This window comes from Silene latifolia, chromosome 3 (genome assembly GCF_048544455.1).
Source record: "Silene latifolia isolate original U9 population chromosome 3, ASM4854445v1, whole genome shotgun sequence".
Lineage (NCBI taxonomy): Eukaryota > Viridiplantae > Streptophyta > Magnoliopsida > Caryophyllales > Caryophyllaceae > Silene > Silene latifolia.
In genome coordinates this window covers 26,161,508-26,182,110 of record NC_133528.1, presented here as the reverse complement: position 1 = coordinate 26,182,110, position 20,603 = coordinate 26,161,508, and the positions used below count along the sequence as shown (strand labels likewise).

Genomic DNA, 20,603 nt, shown 5'->3' with positions numbered 1-20,603 from the left:
ACATGCCGTACAATTCAGAAATTTCTCCATTTGTTGATTTTTATTCAACACTTCCCCTAATGGTGACAACGACTCTTTAAATGCCCTAATTACAGCGAAAAAGCCGTGAACATCAGCTACTCCTTTGTCTCGAAGGAGCCCTACAGCTTCATGAACTTCTTGTAACACCCCCATACTCCAAGTGCCTTACCAGGACCACTCAGGTATAAGGATACTACCATCTCGGTTGCCCGAGGCAATGAATATCATAAGACAATAAAGAAACGTACTTTAAAAGTAATTATAGTTTATGTGATTACATGTTCAAAACCAAAACTGATAAAAGGAAATACGAGTTCTCAAAACTATCTACTATCAAAATACTATCAAGCGTCAGACACAGCGGAAGACTTCTAAACTGCAACGTGGTGACTCATCCCAGCTATCCCATACGCATCGTCTCATACCTGCTCAATAACTGCTCACCACCCCCGAATGGATCACCACAGTTTTTAAAACATTTAAACGGGGTCAGTACTAATCACACAATTCAATATATCAACAATAAGATAAACAGACAGCTTAACCATCACACACACACACACATCCACGCCAATCCAACAATCTCAATCACCGACTGTCCACTGGACCAGCCCTGCCAGTGGGGGACCGCAGCCGTTCCCACCTAAGCCCCGCTCATCATACCGAGCGATAACCCTGTCCCATTAATGTGCACATCCCCTTCCGTGGCGGGTTCCACGAAGGGCGAAACTAGGGCGTGAAGTCACTCCCGCAAGTGACCCCACTCGGAGAACGCATCTCGAGAACCATCAACAAAGAATCACAACCACAAACACAGTACAATCATTATATCAAACAACCAAATACAGCACATCACCAATATCCCATTATGGGACTAATACTGAGTAGGAAATCCTACCTGGAAAGCACAATTATCAGACGATCTAGCAGCTGTCTCAAAACCTCTCCTTTACAAATCCTTCTCCTATCACATAATCACATAATCACAATCTAACCTTAACAAATCATAAAAACCCCCAATCCCAAAATTAGGGTTTAACGAAACTTGACGAAAAACAATAAAAAGGGTACATAGATCTTACCCTCGACGCAAGGAACTCAACGATACGAATACGACAAGAACTGACCGTCTGAACTCCGGGAATTGCTAAGAATGCGATTAGGAAGATGAACTTGTTGCTTTCTCTCTTAAACAGGGTTTTAGGTTTTGTAAAAGTGATTTAAAACAATGACGACGATACTTAAATACCTTAATCGCATAATTAACAAAACCCGAGAAAACTCCCCGTAAAACCGGACACTCGATCGAGTACCCAAGGTACTCGATCGAGTACCCCCTTACTCGATCGAGTACCCCAGCTACTCGATCGAGTACCCAACAGGTCAGAAACTATTTTATTTCGCAACTTGCCCTTACTCGACAGAGTAAGGGCTACTCGATAGAGTACCCCAAGACTTATAAATACGGAGTATTACACTTCTGACCACATTATTGACATTGCAATTTGTTTTTCATTGATGACTTGCATGTTTTCTGTCCCTTCACCATTACTATTAAAAATCCTTAATCGGAGATACTCTTTCATCCATCTATTTACAACATAATCTTCTGGTATAGTCTTTATCCCACTTGCTGAAAAAATCCATATTATATGGCGGCATAGGATTCCGGTTCTTTCAAACATCGTACAACTGCAGCTTGCTTTACGTGTACCTGTGTCATCAATTAAAGCTAGCATGTAAGTGTGAATGTTAAAAATAGTGTAACTGATTATATAGAAATTTAAATGAGATAAAAACAGAAAGTGTAAATGTCATATGATGTAAAGTGTAAATGTCATATGATGTAAAGTGTAAATGTCATGAATTGTAAAGTGTAAATGATAAGTTATTAGAAGTGTAAATATAAACTTATAGGAAGTGTAAATGTCATGAACTGTAAAGTGTAAATGTTAAGTTATTAGAAGTGTAAATGTTAAGTTATAGGAATTTAAATGAGATAAAAACAGAAAGTGTAAATGTCATATGATGTAAAGTGTAAATGTCATGAACTGTAAAGTGTAAATGTCATGAACTGTAAAGTGTAAATGTTAAGTTATTAGAAGTGTAAATGCTAAGTTATAGGAAGTGTAAATGTCATGAACTGCAAAAGTGTAAATGTTAAGTTATAGGAAGTGTAAATGTCATATCATTGAAAGTTTAAATGTAATATAATTGAAAGTGTAAATATCATTGAAAGTGTAAATGTCATTAAGTGGAAAAGTGTAAATGTTAAGGTATAGGAAGTGTAAATGTAATATCATGGAAAGTATAAATGTCATATAATGTAAAGTGTAAATGTCATATAAGAAGTGTAAATGTTATGTTATAGGAAGTGTAAATGTCATATCATTGAAAGTGTAAATGTAATATCATGGAAAGTGTAAATGTCATATAATGTAAAGTGTAAATGTCATATCATTTTAAAATGTAAATATCATTGAAAATGTAAATGTCATGAAGTGGAAAAGTGTAAATGTTAAGGTATAGGAAGTGTAAATGTAATATCATGGAAAATGTAAATGTCATATAATGTAAAGTGTAAATGTCATGAACTGTAAAGTGTAAATGTTAAGTTATAAGAAGTGTAAATGTTAAGTTATAGGAAGTGTAAATGTCATATCATTGAAAGTGTAAATGTAATATCATGGAAAGTGTAAATGTCATATAATGTAAAGTGTAAATGTCATATCATTTTAAAGTGTAAATGTAATATCATTGAAAGTGTAAATGTCATGAACTAGAAAGTGTAAATGTTATAAACTGGAAAAGTATAAATGTTAAGGTATAGGAAGTGTAAACTATCTGGACTGTATGCAACTTCAAAATTTTTCTTCCTGGATGAATGTTTGACAGTAGTTACCTCTAGCTCGCCTCTCTCAGTGAAACCTCCTGTTCATGTATCAATTGAGAAGATGGCTTCTTCTTTGAATGTCTGGAAAGCTGAATAGGTGTATACCTTTGTAGCATGAATCTCTAATGCCAGATGTGTTGACGCCGTTGCGGACGAGTGCTTATCCATGTTGTCAAGCTGCTTCTGTGTATGTCTTTGTTGGTCCATAGCGCTCTCAAAACGCATCCAAAACTCAACCAATGTTCCTGACTTATGCTCAAACCTCTTGAAAAAGCTATTTTAGCTCTCTGATCTTTGAGTCGTCCTCATAATCGACGCCATCCTCAAGTCTCGGCAATGCGCCATCACCCACTGTCCCCTTATAGCATACGTATCTGCAAACCAATCATTTACGCCAACACCATGATCTTCAATTATTTGCTCCCAGATACCATCAAATTCTGATGCTTCAAGCTCATCGTCCCATATAATGTCATTAATTTTACACATGAAGTCATTATAATCACTCCTAGAGACATCAAACTTACTGGGCATTTTGTTCATTATATGCCACATACAGAACCGATGGCGCGCTGTCTTGAAAACAAGAGGGACAGATTTGATAATACCTGGGTCCTGATCTGTAATTATGTACTCGGGTTCCTTACCCCCCATTGCTTGTAAAAACCGGCTGAAAACCCAATTAAATGACTCATAATCTTCCCTTGCAATTAGAGCCCCACAGAATGTCACAGATCGTTTATGGTGGTCAACACCTGTGAATGGTGTGAATACCATAGAATACTTATTGGTGGAGTAAGTTGGGTCGAATGACACCGCATCACCAAAATTTTTGTAATTATCTCAGGCAGTACCGTCCGCCCATATGGCCCTACGTAGGCTGCCATCATCGTCAAGGTCATAGTCAAAGTAGAAACCTATTCTTGTTTCAGTCATTTCCTTGAAATGGTCAACAAACAACTGACCATCCCGTTCGTGAATGAAACATTTAACATCCCTATGGAAGTTCTTAAAATTATTTAAGCTTGCTCCAATGTTCTCGAATCTATTCACTTGTTCTTTGCAGATTCTGTATGTCTTTGTTGCTCCTATCTTCAGCTGTCAATCAATCATTAACAGATACGTCATATAAATATAACATGAATGGAATTATTTATTTAGTATAGAGAGTGATTATATATTACAAACCCCTGAGTTCGAAACGATTATCATCTTGTGATAATCTGTTATGTTACGCGACAGTTTCTGGAACTATCTGTCCTTAAGTGAGATAAGCTCGTGATTGTGACCCTCGTGGAACCGGTCAATTAATAAAAGACCATTCTTCATATATAGTCGTATCCTCGATTTACACCCCACTCTAGTGACCCTGAATATCCTCTGTGAGTTCTCCCCAACCAGTCCGTCATCCCGATCTTTATTGGGTGTCTTGTGAGCAAAACCTTCTCGATTGCAGACGACGAGCTTTGACTTGATCTCACCGCCACGCCATTTTTTTGTTGTGTACCTACGCACATCAAACCCACAAGCAATGGCGTATATCTTATAAAAAGTCACCGCGTCCTCAACCCCCCCAAACCCCAGCCCGATGTACGGTGTAAACCTCTTCTCGACCTCCCTACATAGCTCCTGCCTATCAGGTTGAACTCCATTCTGTTTTAGCGAGTCTGTAAATGTGCACAAAGTGTAAGTGTAAATGTAAATGTCATCAGATATGAAGTGTAAGTGTAAATGTCCATAGAGTTTAAGTGTAAATGTCATCAGATATGAAGTGTAAGTGTAAACGTAAGTCGAAGTAAACTATAAATGTAAAGGGAATGTTCCATAAATGTAAATGTTCCAAAAGTGTAAATGTCCAAATTATGATGTCCCAAAAGTGTAAGTGTAAATGTAAACATCCAAAAGTGTAAGTGTAAATGTCAGCAGAAACGAAGTATAAATGTGCTGTTCTGAAAGTGTAAATGTCACCAAAAGTATAAATGTCGTCAGAATGCTAACTCAAATTAAAAATATAACAATAAAAATGCAAAGGTGACTATAACAATTAAAAAGTGTAAATGTAAAACTACACCAAAAGTGTTAATGTAAATGTCCCATAAATGTAAATGTTCCAAAAGTGTAAATGTCCAAATTATGATGTCCCAAAAGTGTAAGTGTAAATGTAAACATCCAAATTATGATGGGCCAAAAGTGTAGGTGTAAATGTAAACATCCAAAAGTGTAAGTGTAAATGTCAGTAGAAATGCAGTGTAAATGTGATGGTGTAAAAGTGTAAATGTCAGCAAAAGTGTAAATGTTGTCAGAATGCTAACTCAAATTAAAACTATAATAATAACAATTAAAAGGTGACTATAACAATTAAAAAGTGTAATGTAAAACTATAGCAAAAGTGTTCATGTAAATGTTGTCAGAATGCGTTGATACTACTCAAAACTCAAATTAATGAAAACCCAGCATGCAGATTTACTTCTAACAATTTTCATTTCAAACCCAGTAACAAATAATAATAACAAGAATGAACAAATTCGATGACATGCAAATTTTATCATGACCTTCATCCATCCTATTCAACTGAAAATATTAAAACGTGACTGAAAACAATGAATAAAATGAAGAAATACCATTGATGCCGTCTATTATTTGCATGTTTACGCTGATTTGCAAGATTTAGAGAGAATTTTAGCTGAAAAGTTCGTTTTCAAAAGGAAGAACCCGTTTTTAGAGAAGAAAAAGAAAGAACCCGATTGGAAATAAGTGTGTTAAGGAAGGAAGAATGTGGGAGTGTAAACATAGTACAAAGGATATATCCTTTTGTTCGTCAGTTTTGATCATTGGGAAGGACAACTTGCAGGGTTTGTTCTCCTCTTTCCTACCCAAGCTTTTCCCTTTTTTTTGGCCTATATTTTGTAAATAATCTCCACCTTAGATGTTGTCCATCTAAAGATCCTTATAAGGACTTAAGGACTCAAATGAGGTAAAGGACTCATTAGATCCCCCTCTCTCTCTCTCTCTCTCTCTCTCTCTCAGTATATATATATATATATATATATATATATATATATATATATATATATATATATATATATATATATATACCTATCTTTATAGGAAAGATATTATCGTTCTTTGTAATAAAAATAAATATTAAATTGAATACAAAAACTTACGTCAATCTCAGCCGCTCGAGGGTTAATCCACTCGCCCTTCGTATTTTTCTTCGTCTTCGTGAACAACTTGTGGGGGGTGGCCTCTTGACCCTGAAATTAGTATGGAAACAAGTAAAATCAAGTATATATTTGTCAATCATATATATTAACCACTTTTTAAAAGCAATATAAACAATACTTCCGACCAAGAGTGTGGGTGCCCAATGCTTTCCCATCTTTACCACCCGACTTCCTATTTGCCGTGTTGATTTTCGAATGTTTGGCAAAAGTAGGATCTTGTGGCCTATTCCTAAGGTTCTCCCCCCAAGTAACAGACACCCACTTTGGCTTTTTCTTATTATATTTTAGTCCATTAATAAGAGTGGTAATCCGCCTCGTTACCCTCGACTGCCACTCAGGCACAGGATCATAGCCAGCATCGATGGATCTTACATGAGTCTGTTTCAAAAACAAGTGTGAAAAACATAATTACCGCAAAGTAATTACACATCTTCTGACGTTGTGCGTTACTCGCTTCACCCCACCTAGTGAAGTACTCATCTCCTGTGTTACGGGTGAACGACCAAGTAACATATTTCTTGATTGGTTCGTCATCCCACCTGAAAAACACATAAATATTTGAAATTAAAACTGTAAATGTTAAGTTTTAAAAATAAAAAAATTAACATAAACTTACCAAAAATGATCTGGCCGAGCACGGGCCAATGAGAGAGTCACCTGCATGTCCTCCTGTCTTCGTGATGGAGGATCAGGATCTTCCTCATCCTCAACCTCCTCGTCCTCCCGATCATATTGAGATGCATTACTATTGCTCCCAAAAACACGGCGAAAAATGTTCGGCATAATCACTGCATGAAAACAATTCAAATTGTTAGTTCGAAGAAAAAATCGTTAGTTCAAATCAACCATTTCTGCAGGGTATATATAAACAATTGAAACAAACACTAACTATGGAAAATAGGGTATATGTCGTTTTAACTTGATTCACACAAATTAAGATTTGCAACTATACTACTTTTTACCATTATTGTTTTATTTGGTGTTCATGTGTCCAATGGAAAACTATGAACTAATTACCACTTGCCTCTTCTTTAATGCATTTTATTGGCTGAATTGAGAGGTTTATTATAACCAAACCTTGGAATTGAAACACACGTACTATTGATGTTAAGCTAAAACGACATGTATAAAACAAAAAACCAAATAGGCTAGAACGACAAGTAATAAAAAACGGAGGGAAAATTTTATTGAATGTTTAAACTTTAACTTTTTTATAAATGTATCAATAATTGTACAATTACAACTAGTCCTCCTCACTATCACTGTCACTACAAATCAAAACAGGTTCATCATCTGAAAAAAGCACTCCTACTTCTTCCTCTGATTCCTCATTTTCGTATCTAATAAGTTCTTAAACTTCATCTTCATCCCCTCCTTCTCTGATGTCTCTGTCATATTCCCCTTGACCTCTTTCCACTGCCACTTTGTATACATCTTCATCCTCTATATCTTCCAACAAAATCGGTGAAATTGAGTGATCATTCACAACCACATCTTCTTGAAAGACACTTTCTTCAATAGGAGCATCAACTTGTGATCTTGCCTTGGTTTTAAAAACCGCGGACCACTGAATACCTTGATTACCTTTCTTAATGGTTGGATAAGGAGCATAACAAACTTGATTGACTTGAAAAGCTGTCACAAATGGGTTATGTCCACGAAGTTTCTTTTTCTCGTTTACATCTACAAGTCCATAAACATTATGGATACTAAGTCCTTGTGGGGAATTATCAAGGCAATCACATTTAAACAATATAACCCTATAAATCCTTTGCTCGGCATAATAAGAAAGCTCAATTACTTCATTTAGGGTTCCATAGTAGTCCAACCCTTCAGTTGAATTCACAGAAACCCCATTGTTTAACGTAGACTTCGAAACATCAACTCCCTCCTTAAAAGCTCGAAACTTATAGCCGTTTATGAAATACCGTCTCCAAGACTTCACCATGTTACTAGGACCCAATGCTAAAGCTATTATTAGACGATCCTTCAATCTATTAACCTATGAATAAAAAAAAATGTTAATTAAGTTGTTATATTTTTTTCAATATCTAAAAAGAAATCTAAATGTGTAGTTCAATTTGAAAGAAAATGTATCATCACTTACTTGATTTCGAAACTTTTTCGGAAAACTTTTGTCATGTGATGCCCAAACATCATTAGAGGATGTGACATCAGGAAAATTGATTTTGATATGTGTCTCAAATTCCGTATAAGTAGGGAAAACATGTTTTAGTTATGTATTACCTATAAATTCGATCTAATTTGATATTTAAAAAACAATTGAGTAATAATGAAGTATTAACTTACTTTTCATAAGTCTCTAAAAAATCTCCACAGTTCCTTAGCACATAAAAATGAGCTTCTTCATACACTTTCTCAGTTAAGTACCTCTGTATACATTTCCCAGTTGTAGTTCCCATGTCATTATTGAATAACTCAGGTAACTTAGATTTCAACTGGTCATTGGAATTTACACCAACATCTAAGTCTTTGCTTTTGTGTCAATGTGATCTTCGAAATAAAAAGAACAGAAATTTGAAATTTCCTCTAACAAAAAAGCGTTGCATATTGAACCCTCCACCCGAGCTTTGTTGCCAATCTTTTTTTTTAAATGATTAAGAAATCTCTCAAATGGATACATCCATCGATATTGAACAGGTCCTCCAACTTTCGCTTCATAAGGTAGGTGAAGAGGCAAATGCTCCATGGAACTGAAAAAAGACGGGGGAAATATCTTCTCTAACTTGCATATTATCTCCGCAATGTTTGACTCAAGACGTTCCATAGAATCAACTCTAATCGTAGAAGTACACAGGTCTCTAAAAAATTGGCTTATCTCAGTTATTGGATTCCAAGGATCTGTCGGGAGCAACTCTTTAAAGGCAACAAGGAGTAGTCGTTCCATAAAGACATGACAATCATGACTTTTCATGGAATGTAACACCATCTTTTTATGGTCAACGCACCGACTTAAATCTGAAGCATAACCATCCGGGAATTTTAAATTAGCAACCCAGTCACATAGAGCCTTTTTCTCCGCGGTTGATAAAACAAACCTAGATGATGTGGGCCGTTTATAGCAAAGTTCATTAAAGTCTTTTTTACCCTTAGGGCCAAATTTAGTTTTACCTGGTACATCCATCATGGTGTTGATAAGTTGTTCAAAATTTTTTTCTCAATGTGCATAATGTACAAGTTGTGTCGAATCAGCAACGTTTTCCAGTAGGGAAGTTCCCAGAATATGCTTTGTTTCCACCAACCTTCATTCTGATTTTTCAATCTTTTCAATTCTTGATCAGAAGCATCAACTATTTTAGGCAAGTCTTTTACGGATTCCCACACTTCATCACCCGTTAGTTTCGATGCGGCTATGCGATTCTCAGTTTTTCTGTTTTTAAGAAAATGCTTACAATTGTCGCGGAAAGGATGATCAGGTCTTAAGAACTCACGGTGACAATCAAACCAACAAACCTTTTTGCTATATTTAAGCCAAAAAGATCTATAATAATTTTCTGGACAATAAGGACATGCACGATATCCACTTGTGGACCAACCAGAAAGCATGTCATATGCCGGGAAATCGTTGATCGTCCACATTAATGCAGTCTTTAATTGAAAATTTTGTTTCTTAGAGACATCGTAGGTGTCCATGCCGATTTCCCAAAGTTGTTTCAACTCTTTGATCAACGGTTGGAGGAAAATATCTAAATTTGACTTAAGGTTCTTAGGACCGGGAACTAGCACAGATAAGAACAGAAATTATCTCTTCATGCATAACCAAAGAGGTAAGTTGTACGGAGTCACAATCACGGGCCAACAAGAGTATTTCGTCCCAAACTGCTGGTCGGACTATATCTTTTCGGTAACTTGTCGTTAGGAGCACCTAGACCAAAACACAATTTATAGCTTCACAAACAACTCTACAATTAGTAAAGAGGCAAGTAAAGGTCGGATCCCAAGGGACGGGAATTGAAATAAGATTTCTATTGCAACTAGTGATGTCTTAGGGGTGTCACAATTTGGGTTGATGTAGAAGGTCACTAAACTAGATAGCAATGAAAGTAAATAAGCGAGATGAATTGAAAAGGAGTTGTAAACAATTGATAAAAAGCCCTAGGGTGTCATGGGGTCATAGGGGATTCATGGGAATTGATCATACAAACATGTTCTCAAATTATAAGCAAGCAATTATTGTTGTGATGGATTGAATTGGGTTATATCTTACAATCCTAGGAAAGTTTGGGTCCCGGAGACGAATCGATTAGATTGTACAACACCTACAAGTCGACTTAGTCTTCCCTACTCAACAACATGCATGGTCTAATGAGACTCGAGTTGGTTTATGTCTTACAAGTCTCATTGAAAAGATAGGTGATGGGTAAAAAATGTAAGGATTCATAGGCTCGCATTTCATCAAACATAACATGTGCATGAGTTGAGATCAAAACAAGCAAGCAAATAAACCATGAAAGCATATTAATTTAAGCATGAATCATTCCCCATGTTGGTTTCCTCTAATTACCCATTAACCCTAGCTATGGAACTACTCACTCATTATCATGTTGAACATGCTAGCAAGGTTGTCAATCATACCAACAAAGTGAAACATGATGAACAAATAAAAGTAATTAGCAATAATTAAAAAGGGATTAAGAGAATTATACCTACTAATGATTCCAATAATAAAGCAAAGAATAAAAGAAGTACTTGATGCTTGATTGAGAGGTTGTCAATCTCCCAATAATAACCCAAATAATCTTCAATTACCCAAAATAAAGGATGAACAAAAGAGAGATTAAGGAAATAAAACTTGTATTAAAACTTGATTAATTGTTGATTACAAAACTAAAGAGAGATTTTGATTGAAATTAACTACTCTAAGAATTGATAAGAAGAACATACTCTTCTAATTAGACTAATGGGGTATTTATAGTGGGGATTAGGTGTAGGAATTAGGGTTAACTAAGGGCTTAAATGACGATTAAGTCCCTACTTAGGGAAACGCCGGTATTTTTGGAAGGATGGGCATCTTTCTTGAAGCTTGAAGAAACGAAGTTGTGCTGTCTTGGAATCCGTGCGTCTTAGGCACGGGACGGCCGGATTCCTGGGTTGCTGCCCGTGCGTCTTTGGGAGAAGACGGGCGTCTTCTAGTTGCTGCTGCCCGGGCGTCTTTTAAGGAAGACGCACGGATTGTGGCTTGGTGGACGGGCGTCTTCTTGAGAAGACGCACGGATTGTCTTGCAGCGTGCTTCCTTCTTCTTTTCTTCCCTTTCCTTCATAAAATCCTTGGGGATTTCCTCGGGGATGCAAGGATCTTTTCTCATCATTGCCCATCTACTATAGTATGTACAAAGGCCTTCTAATCTTGTCTCTCCTTGATGCTTGGTCATTGAATTCAATCAATTTAGTCTCGTTTTGCCATGAAAATGCAAGGTTTGCACTCCTTTCCTACCAAGGACACAAAACCTCAAAGAATATGCAAAACAAAGAACTAAAGACAATAAATGACCCAAATATGCACTAAAAAGCATGGGAACGAGGCTAATTCGGGGACTAAATATGCTCTAATTATGGTCACATCAAATATCCCCAAACCGAACCTTTGCTCGTCCCGAGTAAGGAGGTGACAAAGACTAGGACCATTATTTAAACTAACCTAATAACATAGCCGATATGAGACAATTAGCGGGTCTCACTCCGCCCCTTCAACTCACAATAAGACAACCATGAGGTTGGATGCCTTCTTGCAAGGTAAGGTGGGTCTTGCCAAAATGGCGATGATGCGTGTCTTTTGTATGATGTTTTACATCCCTTTTTACACGCATTTCAGAGCTCATTCATGCAGTTTATGCTGCATTTCGCCCTATTTCCATCTACTTCCGTATTTTGTACATTATTGCAGAAATGTGAAGAATCCAGCGGAAATCGAGCCAAATCCGCCCCCGAGTATCTCGCATTGCATATGACGTGAAGCATTCACCTGAGTAACGAGCTTGGTGCGCAATTCAAGGCCCAAAAGACAAGTCCACGAGTTTATAGAAGTCAAGTAGCAGCTCAAGCAGTCGATCGACCACCTCCTTCAGTCGATCGACCAACTATCGGGTTACAGAAGCTGCTGTTCATTGCTATCCCAGTCGATTGACCACCACTCCTAGTCGATCGACCACACTGCTATTCCAGACGAGAATTAAAAGACCGAGGAACTTGAAGCCCATTAAGTTTAGGTTTTGGAATAATTGTTACGTAAACTCTCTTTATAACGTAACCTAATTCATTCAGTTTATCATCGAGTTTTTATTCAGAAATTCATCAGTTTTACATTAGCTTTAATAGTTAGGGTTTGGGATATCGTTGCATCAGATTTTATTCATACTTCTAATCATTCCGTTATTGTTCTCCTGCGATTTTCGGTATTCCTCTGCCCTAATTTTAGTTCTTCTTTATTTCTTCGTTAGTATAGAATTGATAGTTAGATTCCCGCAACCTATTTTATCGTTTATGTTAATTGCTTATGCATGAATTCAGTAATTCTTATCGTTAATGTTATTGCTTTTACCCTTAGCATGAGTAGCTAAATAGTTTGTGCTAGGATGTAGGCGAATTTTAGCGTAGGCGGCAAAGTATAAACACGGCCTAATTCGCGTGTCAGTCGATCGACTGACATACCCGGTCGATCGACTGACCTCGTGAGGTTACCCTTCGTTTTAATTGTTTTAATGTTGTATTTAACGAATCGAATGCATGCGACCAGTTAGATACCTAATTTGTGACTGACCCATTAGATCGAAAGATAGGGAAAGTTATTTGACCGTCATTTAAATCGACTAAACTGTGCTGAGATCGAAAGATAGGTATAGTTTAGACCGTTAGTCACTTTTCAGGACGAGAGTCAGTATTAGTGATATTAGGGACCTATAGCGAGATCGAAAGATGCTATCTGCTAAGAGTGGACCGAGAGGACCTCTTGTTTCCCGCCTCACTTGTGTTCGATTTAGACCTGTTTAGTATCTTTGCCTTGAAGCTTTAATGAACCGATCATCCTAGTACCCCTTCTTTATCTGTTTAATCCGTCTTTTTAGTTTACTGTTTTTACTCTTAGCTTTAGACCAAATCAACTCAACCCTCATACTTGTTACCTTAGACTAAATTTAGACAACTAGAATTTACATCTGCCTCTCTGTGGTTCGACCCGACTGCCGCTTGCTATAGTTGTAGTTGGAAATTATAAATCTTATTTTTGACACCTCACGACGGGTATCAAATTTTGGCGCCGTTGCCGGGGAAGCAATAGTCCTAATTTTAGTTGTTTTAATTTTAGTCTTTCTTAGTTTAAGGGACTTCTGTTCCTTAAACTCTTCTTATATTCTTTTTGTAGTTTCTTCTTATGCGCAGTCACGGGGTGGTGAACTAGTACCATTTGATCCCGAGATAGAGAAATCTTTGCGCGAGTTGAGACGAACACAAAGGGTATTACCGACAGAGGAAGAGCTGAGTACTCTGTCAAGCTATTACGAGAACGAGTTGTTCGAAGAAGACCCGCAGTCTTCACCCGTTTCCACTTCTTCAGCCGAGACAGTTACTTCTCCAGAAATCCCGTCATGGCCGAGGAAGCGAGTATAGCTAGTCATTCGAGCCGACAGTGAGAACTTATATAAGGGGTTCGAATTACCAGGAGATGCCGGGAAGTTCGAACCAAAGCCTTCATACATTAACATGGTTGAGAGAAACCGATTCGGGAGCTGCAAATGAAGATGCAGCTAAGCATATGGAGACCTTTATTGACTACTGCTGTTCCATACCCCCACCAGCTGGCGTGACTCAAGACCAGATCAAGGAGACCATGTTCATCTTCTCCCTTCATGATGCTGCAAGGGAGTGGTATAGAGATCTGGACCGAGCCGTTCATGGGATTACTGATTGGAATTCCTTGGCATTGGCATTCTACAAGAAGTACTTTTCTGCTTCTAAGACGATTGCTATTAGAGCCCAAATCACAAGATTCAAACAAGGGCCGGATGATAACTTCCACGAGGCATGGGTCCGATTTAAGAAGCTGGTACGAACCATACCGCACCATGGGTTCGAAAAATGGAGCTTGTGCAATCATTTCTATAATGGGTTGTACGACGATCAGAGGGCCATTTTGGATGTCATGCACCAATGGCCGATTTGCTGAGAATTTGGGAGCAACCAAGGGGTGGAAGATCATTGACGATCTAGCCACCCACAAGGCTGAGTATGGTAATTCCAGAGGGAACCAGAGGAGAGCTGCTGAATCTTCCTCTGTTGCTGCGCTTGAAGCTCTCACTGCAAGATTTGACAAGTATGAACTAGGAGGAGTTTCTAGATGTGGGATGTATCAAGTAAATGCTGTGTCAGACGGTCCTTTCGTCTGCAAAAGGTGTGGAGCTGAGGGACACGTTTCGAAGAATTGTCCTAGTCCCTTTGAGTCTTGTGCTGCCTTTCAACACTATAGGCAGACAAACACCTACTATGAACCGAATGCCCACCCAAACTTGAGTTGGAGGAGCCAAAATGTCCTGAATCCAACTCAACCTCCGCCGCAGCAGCAACCTTATGTACCTCCTCATCAAAAGCAACAACAATATCAGAAACCTCCCTATGTCTTTGCAAAGAAAAACAATCACAGAATTCTGAATTTTCCGAGCTTAAGAACTTGTTGCTAAAGGCATCTCAAGCAAGAGAGGCCGGGATGAAGCTACTAGAGAGCCAAATTGCTCAATTGGCTAGCAAAAGTAACACTCGAGCTCCCGGACACTTGCCGACCCAAACTGACCAAAAGGAGACCTTAAATGCTATCACTTTGAGGAGTAGGTCCACCCTTGAGGGTCCTGCCATGGTCGAGGACGCTGTTGAAAAAGATGAGCCGGAAACAAGTCAAAAGAAAGCTTCAACGAATAAATCAAAGAAACAGGCGTCTACCAGGTATATCAATCGATCGACTGATACACCCGGTCGATCGACTGACATACGGGTTACAGGAGCTTCTGGAACTGTGCACAACGGTCGATCGACTGAGGACAGTGGTCGATCGACCAAGGATACTGCTGATAGCGAGATTTTTCGTCCCCCGATGCCCGATAACTTGAGGGACCATTTGTTCCGGGGTTCGACAGTCCCGAAGGTGTTAGGACCAAACCCGAGCGCTGATGGGTCCGTCCCGATTCCGAAGTTTAAACCAATGACGGTCAATGGCTCACATTTGAGACGGTCTGAGGAGGGTTCAAGTTTCAACAAGGAGAAAGCAGTGGACTTCCAGCCTAAGTCCACGGATGCCGGCATGCCCAACTTAGAGGAGAGGGCTAAGGTACTTCTTACAGCCCCATATCCGGAGAGACTAGTGCCGACAAAGGAACAGGTATCTTTCAGTAAGTTTGAGAAAGTTATTCGTAGCTTGAATGTTCAGGTACCCTTCCTTGAGTTAGTTAACCAAGTGCCAACATACACTAAATTTATGAAACAGTTATTGTCAAAGAAAAAGTCACTTGAAACAGTGCACACTGTCGCTTTAACCAAAGAGTCATGCTCTTACTTGTCTCACACTGCACCCCATAAGTTAGAGGACCCGGGCAGCTTTTCTTTCCTTGCAATATAGGTACCTTCTCTATTGAGAAGGCGTTATGTGACTTAGGAGCTAGTATAAGTGTCATGCCCTTGAGTCTAGCTAGGAAGCTTAAGTTGACCAGGTTTGCTATGACAGACATGACAGTTCAGATGGCTGACCGATCTGCGGTCCAGCCAATAGAGGTTTTAGAGGACATTCCAGTCTAAATAGGGAAGTTTTTCTTCCCCATTGACTTCGTTGTACTTGACATGCCTGAGGATGCTCATATACCCATTATTTTGGGTAGGCCATTTTTGCACACTGCTGGTGCAGTCATAGATGTCGGTCTAGGAACCTTGACTTTCAAAGTGGGAAAGCATTCTATTGTTTTTGCCCAACCGGCTAAGAAAAAGGACCCCATGTGGCCGGTGACTTGTAACACGGTTTCTGAAAAGAAATCGTACTTTGTGCTTCCTGACTTACCTGTCTCTATTACTACTCCTGTGCTAACCCCTTCGCCCCAAACTGGGAGCAAAAAGGAGGAAGAATCTGTTGTTTTAAATGTTGCAGGAGCTGGTTTGGGGAAGGAAGAGCTGCAGGTCACTCTAGCTGCGAAGAAACCGATCATTCAAAGAGGAGGTCTTGGTTGTCTGAGCTATGGAATTGATGAAGTTGTTGATGACGAGCCGGTCAAAGCCAGAGAGTCTGATTTGGATTCTGACAAGCCCGAAGAGATCCTTGACTGGGGAGATGATGAGAGTGTTGATCCGTTGAGCCATACGGACGTGGAAGCTAAGAAGGGTGCATCTGCTCAAATAAGCACCATTGAGGCTACCTCTAGTAGCCAGAAGCCGGCGAAGTGGGCCATACCGTGGTCCTTTTTGATCAACTATTAGTTGATCGAGCTCGTTATAAACTTCATTTTATTTGCTTTTGTTAAAGACAATTTTTATTGCTTTTGTGTGCGTGAAAACTTCGCATTTTATTTCGCTTGCTTAGGATTTTTAAGTACTTTAGACTTTATTCTGGGTTTTGCGCAATTTTGGGCGCGTATTATTGTGCGTTTGCAGGTTTTTAGACCTCATTTGCTCAAGTTATTGAGGAAATACGAAGAAGTAAGGAGTACAATAGTACTTTCAGTCGATCGACTGGCTTCATTGGTCGATCGACTGAGTTGCGCTTTCCAGGAGCTTCTGTTCCTGTTCATCTAGTCGATCGACTGCCCCTTTTGGTCGATCGACCGAAGACGCTGCTGTACCCATTCACGACCGCTCCCCTGCTGTGTTCGGTCGATTTACGGACTTAAGGGAGTTTTCTACTCCACTTTATTTTCCGCCCATTTCCTTATTTCTTCTATAGTCTCATTTGTGCACAATTTTACCGCTTCAAAATTGTTTTCTCGGTTTTATGCGTGGTTTTATTTGTCTTTCAGGTACCTATTAGTAGCACTGTTGGCTACTGAAACCTCCTAGCTCACGCTGGTTTGGGGAGGTTTCCTTCGCTGCGCTTAAAGTCTTGTAAGTTCCCAATTTCCACTTCACGTCATGTTTATTTATTTCAATATACGCAAATTCCCATTTCTCTTTTCTTCATTACATGATTTTGCACAATGGGGACATTGTGCGATTTGGTTTGGGGAAGGGTTTTGCGTCGCATATCATTTGCTTGCATTCACGTTTAATTTTGTTTTGCATTGTTTTATTTCATTTCTCTTATATATACAAAAATTCAAAAAAATTAAAAACAAATTTCAAAAATTTTCATTAAATGCACGTTTATTTTAGCATATAGGTCGAGTCGGAACGGTAGTATTTGAATGATGATTTTGCATTTGCACCTGTTTTGCCTGAGCCTTGCTGATTAACATGTTATTAGTAGAATCGTATAAGTGCATACCTACGAGTTTTCGTTAATTATTTGCTGGAATTGAGACTTGACTTTGAAAATTGGCAAGCTACATCATATTTCTGAGATTTAGAGCCTATAACTGGTGACATTCATGACCAGTTTATCTAGGAATGTGAGTAGTACTCCTTATGAGACATGTTTCCTTAATTTGCATAAATATGAACTTAATCTGCTTAATACCTGTATGCATTCGGTTTGTGGTTTGTTGACACATGTGGTAGAGGTTTCCTTTTTCTCGTTTTACCCATAAGCTCCACACTGCCAAAAATATCCTTTTTGTCCCATTAACTACATCCTACATTTAGCCTGTCCCTTGTCAAGCTAGTAGTTTAGTTGTTGGGATTGTTACTACGTTTTTGGTGGCATACGCTCATGTTGAGATGATGATTGGAAAATAAAAGAAAGAATTGAAAGAAAAGAGAAAAGAAAATAAAAAGAAATGATTCGAAAAAGAAAGAAAAAAGAGTTTTGTACTGTAGAAGCAGTCGATCGACTGCCATTTATAGTTGATCGACTGGAGTTCGAAAGAAAGAAGAAGGAAAAATCAATTCGCATGATTCAGTCTTTATTATTTGGCGATTTTTGCTCCCATGATTCATTTATATCGTATGGAGAGTTAGTTGATTACTGGTATCTCTGGAAATTGTGAGATTTGTGCTTGCTATAGCACCGTTTCGTTTGATTATGAGCAAGAAGTTGGATGTTGCCATTTGGTTCCGTTTTGGTACTAGCTTGATCACCTGTACCTCCACTTTTCCATAAATGTTTTGCCTCTTCTTACCCATACCTCACATATCCACATATATACCTCGGCATGTGTCATGGTCATTTTGTTGGTTGGAATGCGTATGTACGGTTGTAGAGATCATTTTCATATTAGATTGCAGGCATGTTCTTATAGGTCGTAGTTAGGTGAGAGTCACTACAAAATTACTTCTTTCTATCTTATACATTATTCACCTGTGCTTATTTGTGTGATTTGAGCGACCCGTGAAAGTCCAATTTGATAAGTCTCTGCAGTTGACGGTTCAGCAGTTTTTAACGACTCCATAACTCGTTTGCATGATTCATTTGCCAATTGTTTGTTGGTTGTGCATTAAAATGGTTTAGGCTTTACATGTTGCATTTCGCTCTGAGATTGAACTCGTTCCATTAGGTCATTAGATCGAGTCTAGTTCTTGCTTGAGGATAAGCAAGGGTTTGGTTTGGGGAAGTTTGATGCGTGTCTTTTGTATGATGTTTAACATCCCTTTTTACACGCATTTCAGAGCTCATTCATGCAGTTTATGCTGCATTTCGCCCTATTTCCATCTACTTCCGTATTTTGTACATTATTGCAGAAATGTGAAGAATCCAGCGGAAATCGAGCCAAATCCGCCCCCGAGTATCTCGCATTGTATATGACGTGAAGCATTCACCTGAGGAACGAGCTTGGTGCGTAATTCAAGGCCCAAAAGACAAGTCCACGAGTTTATAGAAGTCAAGTAGCAGCTCAAGCAGTCGATCGACCACCTCCTTCAGTCGATCGACCAACTATCGGGTTACAGAAGCTACTGTTCATTGCTATCCCAGTCGATCGACCACCACTCCTAGTCGACCACACTGCTATTCCAGACGAGAATTAAAAGACCGAGGAACTTGAAGCCCATTAAGTTTAGGTTTTGGAATAATTGTTACGTAAACTCTCTTTATAACGTAACCTAATTCATTCAGTTTATCATCGAGTTTTTATTCAGAAATTCATCAGTTTTACATTAGCTTTAATAGTTAGGGTTTGGGATATCGTTGCATCAGATTTTATTCATATTTCTAATCATTCCGTTATTGTTCTCCTGCGATTTTCGGTATTCCTCTGCCCTAATTTTAGTTCTTCTTTATTTCTTCGTTAGTATAGAATTGATAGTTAGATTCCCGCAACCTATTTTATCGTTTATGTTAATTGCTTATTTTATCGTTTCAAGCATGAATTCAGTAATTCTTATCGTTAATGTTATTGCTTTTACCCTTAGCATGAGTAGCTAAATAGTTTGTGCTAGGATGTAGGCGAATTTTAGCGTAGGCGGCAAAGTATGAACACGGCCTGATTCGCGTGTCAGTCGATCGACTGACATACCCGGTCGATCGACTGACCTCGTGAGGTTACCCTTCGTTTTAATTGTTTTAATGTTGTATTTAACGAATCGAATGCATGCGACCAGTTAGATACCTAATTTGTGACTGACCCATTAGATCGAAAGATAGGGAAAGTTATTTGACCGTCATTTAAATCGACTAAACTGTGCTGAGATCGAAAGATAGGTATAGTTTAGACCGTTAGTCACTTTTCAGGATGAGAGTCAGTATTAGTGATATTAGGGACCTATAGCGAGGTCGAAAGATGCTATCTACTAAGAGTGGACCGAGAGGACCTCTTGTTTCCCGCCTCACTTGTGTTCGATTTAGACCTGTTTAGTATGCTGCCGCCGAAGCTTTAATGAACCGATCATCCTAGTACCCCTTCTTTATCTGTTTAATCCGTCTTTTTAGTTTACTGTTTTTACTCTTAGCTTTAGACCAAATCAACTCAACCCTCATACTTGTTACCTTAGACTAAATTTAGACAACTAGAATTTACATCTGCCTCTCTGTGGTTCGACCCGACTGCCGCTTGCTATAGTTGTAGTTGGAAATTATAAATCTTATTTTTGACACCTCACGACGGGTATCAGGTGACACATCCAAACATTAAGCACACAAAATCAAATAATGGATGCATCTACAAAAGAATAGCCACTTTCCTCATCTAAGTGGCGGAAATTATCTACAAGGGAAGCAATTCAAGGGTACACACTCCTTCATAGATGCAATTTGTTCAAACTACTAAGCCTAGAAGGATACCAATAAATCACCTCCAAGTTGTGTCAAGCTAGGGTACCTTTGTCCTCAATCGTTAAATGCTTTTGTCAAGAGTAGACTCCCTATGGTGTTAGAAACACTGGAGGATCGC

General features: G+C 38.7%; 1 protein-coding gene across 1 annotated transcript; it reads right to left on the bottom strand.

The window, feature by feature from the left end:
* Window positions 1-3,193: 3,193 nt before the first annotated feature.
* On the bottom strand, window positions 3,194-6,924 carry LOC141648863 (protein FAR1-RELATED SEQUENCE 7-like). The gene is made up of 7 exons (XM_074457573.1): window positions 6,799-6,924; window positions 6,463-6,519; window positions 6,082-6,171; window positions 5,467-5,485; window positions 4,283-4,581; window positions 3,769-4,012; window positions 3,194-3,669 (listed from the first exon to the last, which is right to left on the bottom strand). Exons 1-7 carry the CDS (start codon window positions 6,922-6,924, stop codon window positions 3,194-3,196), a joined length of 1,311 nt encoding a protein of 436 aa, XP_074313674.1.
* Between the last annotated feature and the right edge of the window lie 13,679 nt (window positions 6,925-20,603).